This window comes from Carassius carassius, chromosome 21 (genome assembly GCF_963082965.1).
Source record: "Carassius carassius chromosome 21, fCarCar2.1, whole genome shotgun sequence".
Classification (NCBI taxonomy): domain Eukaryota; kingdom Metazoa; phylum Chordata; class Actinopteri; order Cypriniformes; family Cyprinidae; genus Carassius; species Carassius carassius.
The window spans coordinates 25,812,816-25,828,912 of NC_081775.1; the positions used below are offsets into that span (position 1 = coordinate 25,812,816).

Here is a 16,097-nt window from a genome sequence, read left to right on the forward strand (position 1 = left end):
TGGTCAATTTTTGTAAGGAAAACATGACTCGTGTACAGTATTAGGATTTTTCTATAAAGATATTGTAGTATTGTAGAGTATTGTATTGTAAAGTATAGTTTTGTTCAATCTTGAGTATTAATGTCATGAGAGAGATGGATAACAGGGCAAAATAAAGAGACTGAAGAGAAAAATGGAAGTGAAGGTGCAGTTCAGGAGAGAACTTTTAATTATTTAGCATGTCCCCAAATTAAAGATTTAAACCTTTTTTATGTCAGGTCCATACAAAAAATAGTTTTGTCCGTGAATTTGTTTGTATGAGTTTGAATTTTCCAGTCTGAATTATTTTCCCAGTCCGCCCCTGCTGTAAATGAATGGCAAAGACATGGTTTCATTTACTACACATAGGCCTACTGAAGCTCGCAGTGTTTTCAACCTCTGCCGCCTCAATATAGGAGTACACGAGCACATAAACAATTTCTAGAACTGCTCTGTGTCACTTCATGTGCATTTTACTTATTTTGAGAAAACTATCATCATATCAGACAGCAGTTTAAAAAAAACACCAATGTTTCAGGAGTTTATTACACAGAATACGTCACATGCTTATTAGATAACTGTATTTGAGTTGATGTATATGCTTTTATTCATTATTCTTTAATTTTCACAAATTTAGAAAGTAATCAAAAAGTACTCAAAAGTAATTAGTTACATTACTTTAATAAAGTAATTGAAAAAGTTACACTACTATTACATTTTAAACAGGGTAACTTGTAATCTGTAACCTATTACATTTCCAAAGTAACCTTCCCAACACTGGTCATCTATAGCAACAAGGTGGCCAAAAATGAAAGTGAATATTTAAATTAAATGTTTGGTCAGTAGCCTAAACAAGGATTTGATTGTCCTGTAAGTGTAACAGCAGCAATTACATGGCATTTGGATCCCTTTGCAGGCATTTGTAATAATGTAATGAGAAAGTTTTGCAAACAAATCAGTCTCGTGCCGCTCTGGCATCCTCCCCTGCTGCTGTGTTCACTGCAGTCAGACATTGGAGATTCGCGCTCGTAAATTGGCCATAACTATTAATTCGTTGCTGCCAACTGGGGTGGCAGCAGGGGTGGCAAGACTTTCTTTGCCACCCCGGTAGATCCGCACCTGGACCTCAGTGGTTTATTCATTTCACGAGAGGACATGTGAAAATAAATCTGTGTTAAAGGGGTCCTCGGATGCCCATTTTCCACAAGTTGATATGATTCTTTAATGTCTTAATGAAAAGTCTGTAACATAAAAACAGCTCTTTTTAGAGCAAGCTGTTTTTTAGCATTTTCATTTAAATGTTAATGAGCTCTGCTGACCCCGCCCCTCTCTTCCGATCTGCTCTCTGAGGGACTGTTTACTTTAGCTGCATTCATCATGAAACTTGCTAATTAGCACATTATTAGGTAAGGCGATTTGCAAAGATTCATTTAAAAACCTTATACTCACTTCTTCTGGAGGTGAAGCCGGACCATTAATGATTTGTGCGAACATACAGGGGCGCTGCAAAAGATCCCGGGCCCTATGCATAGGCAGTCCTAATGGGCCCCCCACCCTTGAAAATATATATTCCAGACTTTTCAAGGGCCCTCTCTTCCTTTGGGGCCCTGGTAATCAGTACTGGTTTTACCCCCAGTCCGACGCCCCTGTGAACATAGATGCATTTAGGTAGATTGGGGCGCATCAGGGCGCATCGGGGCGCATCGGGGCGCAAACAAACGTAATCAATGCGTCTTCAGCGGCTCAGATGTCAGGAGTAAATAACGACTGCTATGTTCATTATAACATCCAACAACAGAACACCTCAATCGCTTAGGAGTCATTCTCTACATCTGATCCAGCGTTGAAACAATGGTGGACTGATGACGGCTCACTCAGGGTGAGTCTAAGGTAAGACACCAGTCCAGTCTGTGCTGAAATGTTACTGTCAATCAAACTATTGTAGGAGGGGCTCGATTTGAGATCGGTTCGATTTGAGAAAGTGGAAATAATTTATCGAGATGGGGGGATTTTTATCATTATAGGGTGCTTGTGTACACACACTGCCAACACACATTTCAGTTCAAACAACTTGTAAAAGTGCATGTAGCATCCAACAACTTCTTTAAGGCTGATAATATGATATGCCATTATTGTCCACTCTAAGGTTATAATTTACTACTGAAATCATGCATCCTAAATTTACTGCTATTCAGAGTAAAATAACCTTGCTGTAAGTGTTATGTATTAGAAAGTTAAAGATGTGGATCAAAGCAAAATGGCAAGTAATTGCCAATTACACTGTCAACATCTGACTTCTAGACTGTGGAGGAGCGACTTGAGTGAGAACAGAACACTGTAACTTGCATTTCTATTGTAAGACCTGAAAGGAGAGAAAACTGAGGTAGATCGACAGATAGATGGAGGGTGAAAGATGAGGCAAGAAAGACGGAGAACTCCGATGACAGCAGCAAGTGGGCTGATGAATGTGAGGTAAATGGACAGGTAGACAAACAACTTATCGACAAAGCGGTTGGTCTCTTGACTGACTGCTTGACTGATTGTGAGTTTTGAACTAGTTTCTTGAGTTTTCCCTTTATTCCTTATGCCAGCTCTGATTTTTACCCAAAACCCTTGGTGACTTATGATGAATTAAGACTAATTTGGTTATTTCTGGAGTAGGAGCTCATTTTTCATCTGCCTTCAACACTGAAAAAATGAATATGGCCTTAAGTAAGTTTGCTCTTTTGATTAATTTTAATCATGTTTTCATTTTACTAAATAATAACGAGTGGTTTTGATATGTATTCTTTGTGCTTTGAACAAAACTATGTGAATTAATTAAAGCCAATCAGCGAAAAATTGAGTTGTTCCAGCTGAGATCCTGCCTTCACATCTAAATATTTAATTTTTTAGGCCCATGCAAGGAATAGAGTCTTATGAGAACTCTAAATAGTTTATGTTAGTAATTAATTTGGGTTATCTGTGTTTATCGTTCAGTTTAGATCCTTTAAGGCAAATCTGTTCAATCTGCAACCATATTTGTAATGCTCTCTGGGCCTTACACCTATCCAGCCGTACAAGTACAGCTCTTGTTTACTTCAGTGGAGAAAAAACAGAATGGCTGTAACTGTTTGTCAAGATTGTGTTTTTTAAATCAGGAAAAACCATCTCGAATGTGTCTTGGAGCATCATAAACTGCCCAGCCACAAAATTAAAACCACTGACAAGGTGAGGTGAATAACATTGATTTTATTGTTACAGTGGCACCTGTCGAGCGGTGGGATATACCAGGCACTAAGTGAGCAATCAGGTCTTGAATTTCACTTTATGGAAGCAGGAGAAATGGGCAAGTGGGCAAGAGAAAGTGACTTTGCCAAGGTCTAAGAATACAATTAGACCACAGCTAAGTAGTGAAAACAAAAAAGTTTTATTTTGTGTTTTCTGAATGGTTTTGCTTACACCCTACAATGTTCTGTGGGAAACCTTGGCTCTGGGCATTCAAGTAGAAGTTACTTTGACATGTACCACCTGCAGACCATGAACACCCCTTCATAGCAATGGTCTCCCCTTACAATTGTTCAGGAATGAGTTGAGGAACATGAGTTGAAGGTGTTGCCTTGTCCTTTAAATTCTCCAGATCTTAATCCGATTGAACATGTATGGGATGTGCTGGACTGAAAAATCTGATAAACCTTGCTAGATTTAAAGGATCTGCTCCTAATGATTTCAAGCCACATACCACAGGACACATACCACAGGAGGTCCCGTGGAGTCACGTGTTTTGGGGTCCCTATACAATATTAGGTTGTGGCCAATCAGTGTATGTGTGAAACAAAGATAAATACATTTTTTGCAACAACTTACCTTGAAAAACAAATGCATTTTTTTGGTAAGCCTAAAAACAGGGAGATGCATCTTTTTCTAGTCTACTATATTACCAAGCTGCTGTTGGTTAATTCAAGTTTTGGAGCATCTTATTCAGTCTTTTTATTTGCAGAAGGCTGCTTTTTGACAGAGGGCAACTCTCAGTTGCTTGTGTTTCCAGCTGTCACACACCTGGACTCATTTTGTGTGTTTTTGCCCCTGTGACCCAGTTTCTGTCTTCCGTGTCTGGTTTGATTAGTTTCCAGGTGTGTCTCTTCATTTCCCCATGTGTTCCATGTCCCTGTTAATTTAGTCATGCCATCCACCTGTGTTTCCCCAATTATCCCTTCTACTTAAGCCTTGTCCTTGCAGTTCTGTTTGGTCGGGTCTACTCGTCTAAATGTCAACTTGTCTACTTGTCACCTGTTACTTGCCACTTGCCTCTTGCCACCTGTTATTTACGACTTACCTTGTTTATGTTTTATTTAATAAATCCTTGTTTCGTTTATCCCTCGGCTCCGTGTTCCTTCCAGCAGCATAAGCCGTGACAGAAGACCCGACCTGAAAAAGTTAAAAACTGCGTGTTTTCCCTCCGTTTTGTTTTCCGTTTTTTTTCACAGTCTTTTTTCTTTCCGTAGTGTTTTATGGATCCCCTCTATCGCCCCGAATACCTCCTCCTCCTGCTGGAGCAGGAGGGACTGTCTCTCGAGGACCATACCAGACGGTTTCTCTGGCTAGTTAATGCCACCAGCTACCCGGACCACGCGCTCTGCACCTTTTATCACGCCAGCCTGAACCCTAGGTGCAGAGCGTTGTCGCCCGAAGATGGTCCTCGGGAGGATTTCGCCGCATTTATAGAGTGGAATCTGGTGAGAAATGGGTCCCCTCTCACGGTCGTCCCAATGGAGGATCTCGCCAGGTCCACTCTGGACCCAGAGCCCAGCCTACAATCTCCCCACGGTACGAGGCATAAGCCCGAGCCCACCGATGACGGAGAGCCAGAGAGCATCCCGTCAGACCAGGTGCGAGAGCCGGCGACACTGCCCACCACGAGGGAGCAAAATATGGAGCGCCAAATGGGTCAAAATGAGGGGGGTTCCCATTCTCCTATGCCAGATCCTCCTTTAAGCCCAGGAAGGGCTCCTGATCCTCCTTTAAGCCCAGGACGGGCTCCTGATCCTCCTTTAAGCCCAGGACGGGCTCCTGATCCTCCGTTAAGCCCAGGACGGGCTCCTGATCCTCCTTTAAGCCCAGGACGGGCTCCTGATCCTCCGTTAAGCCCAGGACGGGCTCCTGATCCTCCGTTAAGCCCAGGACGGGCTCCTGATCCTCTGTTAAGCCCAGGAAGGGCTCCTGATTCCCCGTTAAGCCCAGGACGGGCTCCTGTTCCCCCGTTAAGCCCAGGACGGGCTCCTGATCCTCCTGTAAGCCCAGGACGGGCTCCTGATCCCCAGTTAAGCCCAGGACGGGCTCCAGATCCCCAGTTAAGCCCAGGACGGGCTCCTGATCCCCAGTTAAGCCCAGGACGGGCTCCTGATCCCCAGTTAAGCCCAGGACGGGCTCCTGATCCCCAGTTAAGCCCAGGACGGGCTCCTGATCTTCCGTTAAGCCCAGGACGGGCTCCTGAACCCCCGTTAAGCCGAGGACGAGCTCCTGAACCCCCGTTAAGCCCAGGACGGGCTCCTGAACCCCCGTTAAGCCCAGGACGGGCTCCTGATCCTCCGTTAAGCCCAGGACGGGCTCCTGATCCTCCGTTAAGCCCAGGAAGGGCTCCAGCCCCAGAGCTTACTCCAATGCCTGCTCCTCCAAAATTCCCACCCGCTCCTGCCTCCTCCTCCGCTGTCGTCTGGCTGCCCCTCTGCTCGCCCTCAGCCTACCATCATTGTGGTGCGAGCTCAGCGGGACCGCCATCCTCCAGCGACGCCTTGGTCGGCGTTTCCCTCACCTCCGCCTCCAGCCTCTGAGGCCTGGACTCCGCCTCGACCCGTTGACCCGTCGGCTCCACCATGGCTCCTAGCTCCTTCCTCTCCGCCGTGGCCCGGCAGTCCGCAGGCTCTGCCTGGCTCCCTCGTCCCTCCGGCTCCGCCTTGGTCTGGCGTCGTCCATCCTATGCCTCGGGACTCCACTCCTCCGGCTTCGCCTCATCCCTCCGTCCCTCCGGCTCCGTCAGGCTCCTTCATCCCCTCGGCTACACCTCAGTCCTCGGTCACTCTGGCCTCACCGCGGCCTTCCGGATCCACATCGCCGCGTCAGTCACCAGAGCCATCTGTTCCGCCTAGGACCTCCGGCTCCTCCCCGTCACCCTGGCTCTTCGGCTCTCCGTCTCCGCCTCGGGCTCCTCCTCCACTTGCTCCGTTGCCGTGGGTCGAGTCCCTGGAGTCAGTGACCATTCCTCCTCCATGGCTCCTTCCACCGTCGGCCCCACCTTGGGCCGTTATGGCTGTGGCCTGGGTCCTGCTGGGTACCTCCTGCTTCACATCCTTCCTGGCTCCTCCCTCCGTCATCTCCTCCCTGGCTCCTTCCTCTGTAGTCCCTGTCTGCTGGCCCCCTCCTGGGAGGCTGTCCTCCACCGGAACCTCCTCCCAAGTTCCCACCCACGCCTCCCTTTGTTGTTTCTACGGTGCGAGGACGCACCTACCGGGAGAGGGGAGTACTGTCACACACCTGGACTCATTTTGTGTGTTTTTGCCCCTGTGACCCAGTTTCTGTCTTCCGTGTCTGGTTTGATTAGTTTCCAGGTGTGTCTCTTCATTTCCCCATGTGTTCCATGTCCCTGTTAATTTAGTCATGCCATCCACCTGTGTTTCCCCAATTATCCCTTCTACTTAAGCCTTGTCCTTGCAGTTCTGTTTGGTCGGGTCTACTCGTCTAAATGTCAACTTGTCTACTTGTCACCTGTTACTTGCCTCTTGCCACCTGTTATTTACGACTTACCTTGTTTGTTTTATTTAATAAATCCTTGTTTCGTTTATCCCTCGGCTCCGTGTTCCTTCCAGCAGCATAAGCCGTGACACCAGCTCTGTTGACTCAACGGTTTGACAAGCACACATATGAAGGAGCAGGTTTCTGTTCCTTGTGCCTAAATTGCACACATAGCTGGAAAAGGGTGAACGGATGTTCATTATGCTATATTTTAAACCGGAACCTTGACATTTGACGCTCATGCAAAAAAATTCAGAATTACTAGAGCAGCATCTCCCGATGAGGGTGCATAATTATAATACCAGCAACAAAAACATTTCTGGACCATGTCATTGTGAAAATATTATTAACTAACACTTTATAGTTGTTTACAGTTCTGTTTGACTGGAAATTCAACAGCACAAAAAGCTGAAAATCCTTTTTTGAAAGCTTGTGGGTGCCCATACTTACTGTAGTTGCAGTGCAAAGGAAGGACCGTTTTCTGCAGTGTTCTGAACACCTCCTGGCATAGTTTTCACAGCACAAATGGCAGCTTGTTTACCAGCTGACAGTATAGTTGCTGTCATTTTTTAAACTACCTGAAATGGATTTCTCAAACAAACCTGCCTGTTACAGACTTGACATCAAAACATGTTGCATTTTGGTGGCTTATCTGTTAACTTGGTAGCCTACTAACACTGCCATACTGACTCACACCATTCTTAATCCCCATACAAAGCACCGTGTACTATGGTAATAATACAATGGTACATTTTGCAGTTCAGTTTTGTTTCACACATTTTCAGTGAGGCCCTAAAATGGATGTTATGACCTATAGGTCTTAGGTCCTTAGGATTTTTATCACATTTAACTGAAAACTTGTCCACCCTTGGTAATTTTTAGTGTATGTCTGCATCGTATATTACAGTTTTCCATGAAAGTACTCCAATGGGCATCCTAACCAACAAGCAAGTATTTCTACTTTAATGCTTAAAGGGTTAGTTCACCCAGATAGCAAATGTATGTCATTAATAACTTACCCTCATGTTGTTTCAAACCCGTAAGACCTCCGTTTATCTTTGGAACACAGTTTAAGATATTTTAGATTTAGTCCGAGAGCTCTCAGTCCCTCCATTGAAGCTGTGTGTACGGTATACTGTCCAGAAAGGTAAGAAAAACATCATCAAAGTAGTCCATGTGACATCAGAGAGTCAGTTAGAATATTTTGAAGCATCGAAAATACATTTTGGTCCAAAAATAGCAAAAACGAGGACTTTATTCGGCATTGTCTTCGCTTCCATGTCTGTTGTGAGAGAGAGAGTTCAAATCAAAGCAGTCTGGATATCCGGTTCGCGAACGAATCATTCAGTTCACCAAATCGAACTGAATCGTTTTAAACGGTTCGCATCTCTAATACGCATTAATCCACATGACTTAAGCTGTTAACTTTTTTAATGTGGCTGACACTCCCTCTGAGTTCAAACAAACCAATATGCCGGAGTAATTCATTTACTCAAACAGTACACTGACTGAACTGCTGTGAAGAGAGAACTGAAGATGAACACCAAGCCGAGCCAGATAACGAACAAAACATTGAGTCGTTCACGAGTCAAGAACCGTTTCTGTCAGACGAGTCCGATTCGTGAACCGAGGAGCTGATGATAGGTCCTTATTTTGATGAACTTGAATAGATGTTGACAACTTGGCCCAAACAAACAAACTTTTTTTTGCAGGGAAAAAGTGCAGATTATGTGAAAACTGTGTAAAAAGAGTGTGCATGTGCAGTTTCATGTGTCCTTGTTGATCAATGTAACGCTGACTTTAAACAAACATTTTTTCAAACAGAGATGCTGCTTTTGATTAACACAACGGCAGCAAACAGAAAACAATTACCTCAAAATACCTCAAAACCATTTTTTTGGATGATACGAGCATATCTGAACTCTACATGCGTAAATCTCAGTGCCATGAAGTGGTGTCTGCAAAATACACGAGTCAGGCAAGTGCAACAGTACAATCTGTTTAAAAACGGTAAACACTCTATTAATCAGCCAGTATTTTAAAGAGGTCGGTCAAATGCAAGATCAGATGTGCATTACATTTTATTTTTTACAAATGTTTAATAATGTCACACATTGTGCATGTACAATTAAGAAAACAGAATTCACAATAGTGTTTTAAAGGTAGTTTACCCAAAAATGAAAATTCAGTCATTTATTACTCACCCTCATGTCGTTCCAAACCCGTAGGACATCCGTTCATCTTCGGAACACAAATCAAGATATTCTGATTGAATCTGAGAGCTCTCTGATCATCCATAGACAGCACTGTTTACGTTCAGTATGTACGTTCACATGCATGCTGAATGGAAAAAATATGCTGATTACGTTGATTGCCTTTTGGGATACGCTCCAAAATGATGGAAGACTGGAACTCGGGGAGAAGAACTGATGAATAAATTGTTATTGTTGTTTTCTTTGTGCACAAAAAGTATTCTCATAGCTTTATAAAATTATGGTTGAATCCCTGATGTCACATGGACTATTTTACAGATGTCCTTGCTACATTTCTATGCCTTGATCATCATTGCTCTCTATGGAGGGTCAGAGGGCTCTCAGATTCCATCAAAAATATCTTAATTTGTATTCCGAAGATGAACACAGGTCTTAAGCCCCATTCAGACTAAACATTTTTTTCTCCGTTATGACAGTCACTGTGTCAGATTATGTAGATATATTTTGTACTGGCTGCGTTGTCCTCAGAAAAGCACAAAAAAAAAAAAATTAAAACTCAACAGTGGACATGTTCCTGGCTTGCTCAAAGAGGACAATATGGGCTGTCAATCCTCCAAAGAGAACTTGAGGTAAAATATTGTTTGTTAATAGTTTTATTTTTAGCAAGACAAAAATAGACCATTAAAAAATCAAGCTAAACTTAAATTATTGTGACTGAGAACATAATGAGTGATTTGCTAGCTTACATGCTATTTCCAGTACTCACCAGGTTGCTGAAGCGCCTCTGCTATCGATCGCCAACATTTATCTTTTTTTATTCTGTTGTGGTAGTCCCTTGATGACACATCTTAAAAGCAAGCATACTGTTGCCATAGCTCCACAAAGCTTTCTTTCATTTCTTAAGTCCACCTAACAGCACAGTCATCTCTTTTGTTTTGCCATGTTTAAATTCTGTGTACAGAAGAGATTCTGTGCTCCTACTGGTCAGTGTAACTCATGTTACGGAACCCGTTGTGGACAATGAAAAAAAAAAAACAATTAAACATTCTCAGACATATTGTGTTGACGACGTGAAGCGTCACAGACATGGCATTCTAAAAACTTAGTGCCAAAATCGGGCTATAAATGTGTAGTCTGAACGGGGCTTTACAGGTTTGGAACGACATTATGGTGAATAATTGAACATTTGCAAAGCCCCCTACACACACAAACACAAGTTATGCAATCTGTAAACAATAAAAAAACTATAATTGTGCAGTTGCTGACTGGATTTTTTTCAAGAAACAAAACGTTAAATATATTAGGGGTTTGCGATACTTAAAAAAAAAAACTCTATATTTTCTGGGATTCTATCGATAACGATTAGACAATATTTTGCTGAGTGTGTTATTGTGCTGATATCTGATAAGGATAAGGCTGATTAGGACTCCCGTGGACAACTGACTCCTAAACTTTTTGATACTCTTATTATTCTGTCTGGTGATCAGTTCACAGCAGTGATAGAATGAAGCTTTTCCAATAAGTTTACTTTTTTTTTTTTTACCTTTTAGAATTTTTTTCTAAAAGTGTACATCATCTTTTAATCATCATCTTTCGAAATCTTAACTTGAATCAGTCAAATAGAATAATAAGTAATTTGGGATGTCACCAAGCAAACTAAATCAGTATTGACAAAATTCATCTTTGCAAAACAGATGAAACACAGAAGCTGCATTAGAAGTGGCATTTAGATGCATTTGCACATGGTTTAATGCAGGACATAAATGCTTTAACCTGCAGTTACAAATGTATTAATACTGTTTTCATATTTTAAACATATAACATTGAACACTGGTATGTGATTTTTTTCTTTTTTTTTTTTTTTTATGAAAATATATTTTAAATGTGAAATTAAAACCAGTATGTGGAAGCAAGTCACTGTTAATAAGTGAGTAATTGCGACTGAACCGAATATTTTATTCATTCAGGAACGAAACACCGTTCTGTTGCTCAGAGATGCAAATGGGAATAATATTTCTTTGCGATACAGAGAAAAAAACAGTCAATATTGTCTCTAATCTAAGTGTCTTAATATTAAATTATTATTAATTAAATTGCTATATAGTCTTCACGTGATACTAATAATTAAATTATATAAAAAAAAATATATTCATATAGAATTTTGTGACCATTCTAAATGCATTTTAATCAACTGAATCATGCAGTGAAAGAACGCACACTGGTCTAACCTACTAGACTACTAGAATATTTCCCACCCCGAAAAAGAAAAAGGGAAATTGTTCAAGACCCTTTTTATGTTTACAGTATGTATGCACGTGCCTGTTAAGTATATGTACAGCATGTACATCGATCCAACGGACATGTTTGTTAACATAAGCCTATTAAAAATATAACCTTAGCCTACGTTTTATTTGAAACTTTTCTGCTATTCGCAAAATCAGAAAAATCCTCGATACGCTCCAAATGCTCTTAACTGTCAGCTAACCCATCGGCTCTCTGCTCCTTGTGATTCGGACATGTTCGTTTTCCGGTTGAATGAGTCATAGAGTTGTTCACTCGTGACTGAATCGTTCAATCCAAAGCGTTGAGCGAACAGTTTAGTGAACCAGTTCGAATGATTCCTGGAGAAGATCCGATTCTGAAAGAACGATTCGCTCATGGTTCGGACATCGCTTGTACACACACGGTGTAAGCAAGAGAAAGGGAGGGGGGCGGATTTCAGGAGCTCTCCACCACAAACGTGTCATTACACCACAGGAATGAATCAAATCAAACGGACGCCCAGCACACAGTTATTTTGCTTAACTTCACGGTTTATTATCTAAATCAGCGTCTTTTTTGTTTCTCATAGACTTAACAGGGAAAGTTTTATATCTGAGGAGGAATAACGTTACCTGCCAACGAACGGAACGCATCATCCGCAAACCGTCACACCTTCGCCTCAGTTGAGGAGATCGGATCTGCTTTCGGACTGCATTATCTTGTTTGTTTCTTTTCGGGGGTGAGGGACAAGTCCCTTGAAGTACGTATAATTTTCTTTTACAAAATGAGTTTCAGTAGGTTTGTGCGGATCATCTTGTGAAGTAGTTTTAGTTCCCGTAGACTGTTGTGTTGTCTCCCTTTTCTCTTTCTTGGATGCTGGAATTTAAGACTGACAGTCCCGTTCTCTCCTCATGCCCATGAAAACAACTCTCGGATGGTAAGGATTCCAGAGAATGGTAAATGATCGATGGAAAATCATGAACAGTGTTTCAGAACTCGAGGATGGACAGCAGCATAAATCGCAGGTATGTTGCACGCGCATCATGTAGGGATCTGTTAGACTCGTGTCAATGCATCCGTGATGCTCAGGCAGGTCAAAAACTAAAATATGACCATATACAGGTCTCATTGCGCTTATATAGGCAGCAAACAAATTCCATGAGATATTACTCAGAGCTGAATATTTTGGAACGCATGCTTCTACTGGCAAATCTCGAACACGTCATGCTTTCAAATCTTGAGGAATAAACTATTTGTTTAAACAAGTATTTGATTAAATTATTATAAATTACTATTCTGTGTCTTGTAACTAATTGCTTTGGGTTTAAGGAGTATGACTAAATATTTTATATATATTGATATATGCATGTGTGTGTATATAGTTTTATATATATGTATATATTTATATATGTGTGTGTGTGTGTGTGTGTGTCATTCATAGAATAGAAGTTAGAGCATAATAATTGCACAGACAGAAAAGAGTCCTTTAATCATAAGAATTATAATTCTAATATTTAAATATTGATATACAAAGAGAAAAATTGTCTGCATTGCATACTCTTTGTGAGAACATGTACAATTTTAGTGACAACAAATAAAATGTACAAAATTGGTGAATTTAAAGAAGCATTTGCTATACACAATATTTACTGTGAATCACTCAAAATGATTTAAAAGCAGAAAATCTGTAAATTTTGCAACCGACGGCCATCCAAGCAGATGCCGATAATCAGTCACTACCAAAATATTGACAGATTAATCTGTTTAAAATAAGTTTATTGCTAGTGAATACTAAGCGCCTTTAGTTCTCAAGCGTTAAGAATAATAAAGTACCACTGTCAGATGATACCTCTCTCCATGCCCTCCACACATGAGGGAATACATTTGTTTCTATTATGCAGCTCACACAGAACTAAGGGATTAAGCTCAGCCCCTCCATGTATGAGCGACTGCATGTCTGCCAGAAAATCTCACTCAGGAATGCTGGAAGTTCATGCATTCACTGCAGAGAGAGCACATCACAGATCTGACGGTGGAGCTCAGCAAGCTGAAGGGTGTTGCATCTTTGCTTTTTTATCTCTCACTGTCTATTTCAAAGCTTTTTTGAAAACAAATCTATATCGCGCCACTGCCTGCATTTCACAGCCACTGTAATCTGCTGCGAGCATTTATGGAGGGGTGTACAAAACTTGCTGTTTATAGCAATCCTGATTATAGAGGTTTAAGGATGGGATCACGGCCGTAACAGCTGTTTATTACTGCTATCATCCTCACATGGCATCCTCTAACCTTCTCTCAGTGGGGGTGTGAAGTGTGCATAATACAATGCCCTTTCAGGAATATGTCAAGCTCTGCTTTGAAGCGTCAACATCAACACGAGCCGCTTGTTCTAATGGCACTTCTTTATTTGCCCGTCTTGTGTAACTGAGTCATTTTAACACGCAGCACAACCGAAGTGCCGTGCCAGTTTATCAAACTGCCTGGGCTTGTTTGCTTTGTGCTGCATAAGTTATTTTAGGTCTTGTTAATTAATCAACGTGAATTTGTCTGCCATCCATTTCAGACTGATGTTTATCAATTAAATATTCACTTGGGAGAGAGAAAGAGAGCGAGAGGAGGGGTTGGATCTCATGGGATGAATAAAACTGTTCACCTGCTGTGCTGGAGTGTTCAGACTTTGATGGACACAATTTGTAATTCATCGTGCAGCTCTTTGTGCCTTGATTTTTTATAGTTGAGAATATAATAAGTGAAGCCTATGGTCCATTAAGCAGTGGTTAAAATAGGCTTAAGGGTGTGAGACAGGCGTACAGGTAAAAGGATTTGCATTTTTTAGCTTTCCTTCAGCGAGGTGATGTGTGTGTTACATAATGGCCTAAGGAGTCACAGTAAGATAAGTTGCAGGCAGTAACATTATTGTATGGTATGGTCAGATGGACTCATTAGCTCCTTGTTCCCAGAGATTTTTCATTGTCAGCCCACCCATGTTATTTTTTAAGGTCTACCCTTGCAGACACACACACGATCACACTCTGGAACAAAACAGCAGCAGTGATTTTAAAACTCTCTTTGCGTCATTATTTACCAACCTTCATGTCTTTCCAAAACCGTATGATATTCTTTTTTTCTTTTTGGTGGGACACAAAAAGAGATGTTTACCAAAAGGACCTTAAAAAGAGCACACAGATCATGCACTACAATCTACAGGGCTGTTCACACCAAGAATGTTAACTATATGTTTTATTCTTATGTAACATTCTAATTCTATGAGATAAGGTTCACTCTTGAAAGTAAAGGTTCTTTATTGTCATCTGTTCTTCAGATGGTATTGTGTTCTTTGTGCTTTGAAAATAACAGTTCTTTTGGAAACCCCAAATGGTTCTTCACTGTGAAAACCACCTTTTGGAACTTTTATTTTTAAACAGTGTATGCCCACAGCTATAATGATAATGAAAGAGAGGAACGATATTGTAGATTCTCCAGCTGATAAAAATATGAATCAATCAGCCAATCAGAATGCAGCTGATTTTAAAGAGGTCGGGCATTTAAAATGGCAGACGACATCACTGCAGTTTACGCTTCTAATAACTAAATGTAATTGTTCATTGGTGTGGACACTAATATAATTATCATTTTTGATGTGAGTGAGCTTCACGTATTGTTTCTCAAATCCGATTCACTCATTCAAAGGTTTGCGAAAGGTTTTTGGTTTTTCTGTGTCTTTTACCTTATTTGTGACATGCCCAATTTGGATGTTCTCATATTCACATTACAGGTTAAGAGCAGGTTATGGAGAATTGATCATATTCCTTCTGACTTGGAATATCGTGCACGATATGTATGGACTGCTGTTTTTATGATGCTTCAAGAATTTTTATGTCATTTCTGGAGCTTGACAGCCCCTGGTCACCATTGACTGTCATTGTATGGGAGAGAATAGCATGAAATCCTGCCAAACATGTCTTTTCCCTCTCATTCGGGTTTGGAATGTCTTGAAGGTGAGTAAATAATGACAGAATATCCGTTCTTGAGTGAACAGTCTGTTTCTTTAAGCCACTACTGTATTTTTAACCCTGGAAACTGCAGGCTAAAACATATGACTTGTTCTTCAGAGCAGGTAATTGATTTGCTTGTCGGCTTTTTGACTTACAGGCATTTTACTATGAAGTGCTGGAGGGATTGAGGACTTTGAAAGCTGTAAGAAACATTTGCCATCCTTTAGAGCCAAAAAAATGAGCAGTGGCCATTTAAACTTGCAGACTTCATCCCAGCACAGGATGATAGCAGCAACCTGAAGTTAAATAGGGTTTTATCAATTCATTTTCCTCTCAAATGTGTCAAGCTGCTTAAGTTGTAGTAGCTATTAGGATTTGCAAAGTGAACAGACGTGCTGACAGCCTGGGTAGCTTTTCATCAGGATGAAGTGTAGATGCGGAGGAACCCCAAACACTTTTTCTCTAAAGTTAATCTTTGGAGAATCTGCGAAGTCGTGTCCAGCCGTTGTCTGCTTTCTGTCCAGCAATTCTCCAATGGCGTGCACAGAAATTCAGTGCAGCCAAAGAAAGACAATGTGAGAGATGTTTACCAATTGTGCACTGGACACAATAGGGATGGAAAGTCCAAACATGTGGGCCGAAATTCATTTCTTCGGGATGCTTGTCAAACACGGCGCTGCCAATTAAACACTCCTCCAAAAACCTGGAAGCCTGCTGTTCTGTAATGAAAGCTGTAACCGCATGACTGAACATAGCCATTATGTGTGTACGGGATAAAACGCTGGATACCTAGTGTGTCCCCCAGCTTAATAAGTATGCTGCGACGACTCTAAAACACTTC

The 16,097-nt window shown here is 41.4% G+C and overlaps 1 protein-coding gene across 1 annotated transcript in view; it reads left to right on the forward strand.

The window, feature by feature from the left end:
• Positions 1-11,683: 11,683 nt before the first annotated feature.
• Positions 11,684-16,097, forward strand: part of LOC132098000 (fibrinogen C domain-containing protein 1-like) — a 98,019-nt gene continuing 93,605 nt past the window's right edge. The window contains exons 1-2 of the mRNA XM_059504067.1: positions 11,684-12,021; positions 12,204-12,286. Coding sequence (XP_059360050.1) covers positions 12,215-12,286 — 72 coding nt within the window. The 5' untranslated portion in view covers positions 11,684-12,021; positions 12,204-12,214. The remainder of the gene's footprint in view (positions 12,022-12,203; positions 12,287-16,097) is intronic.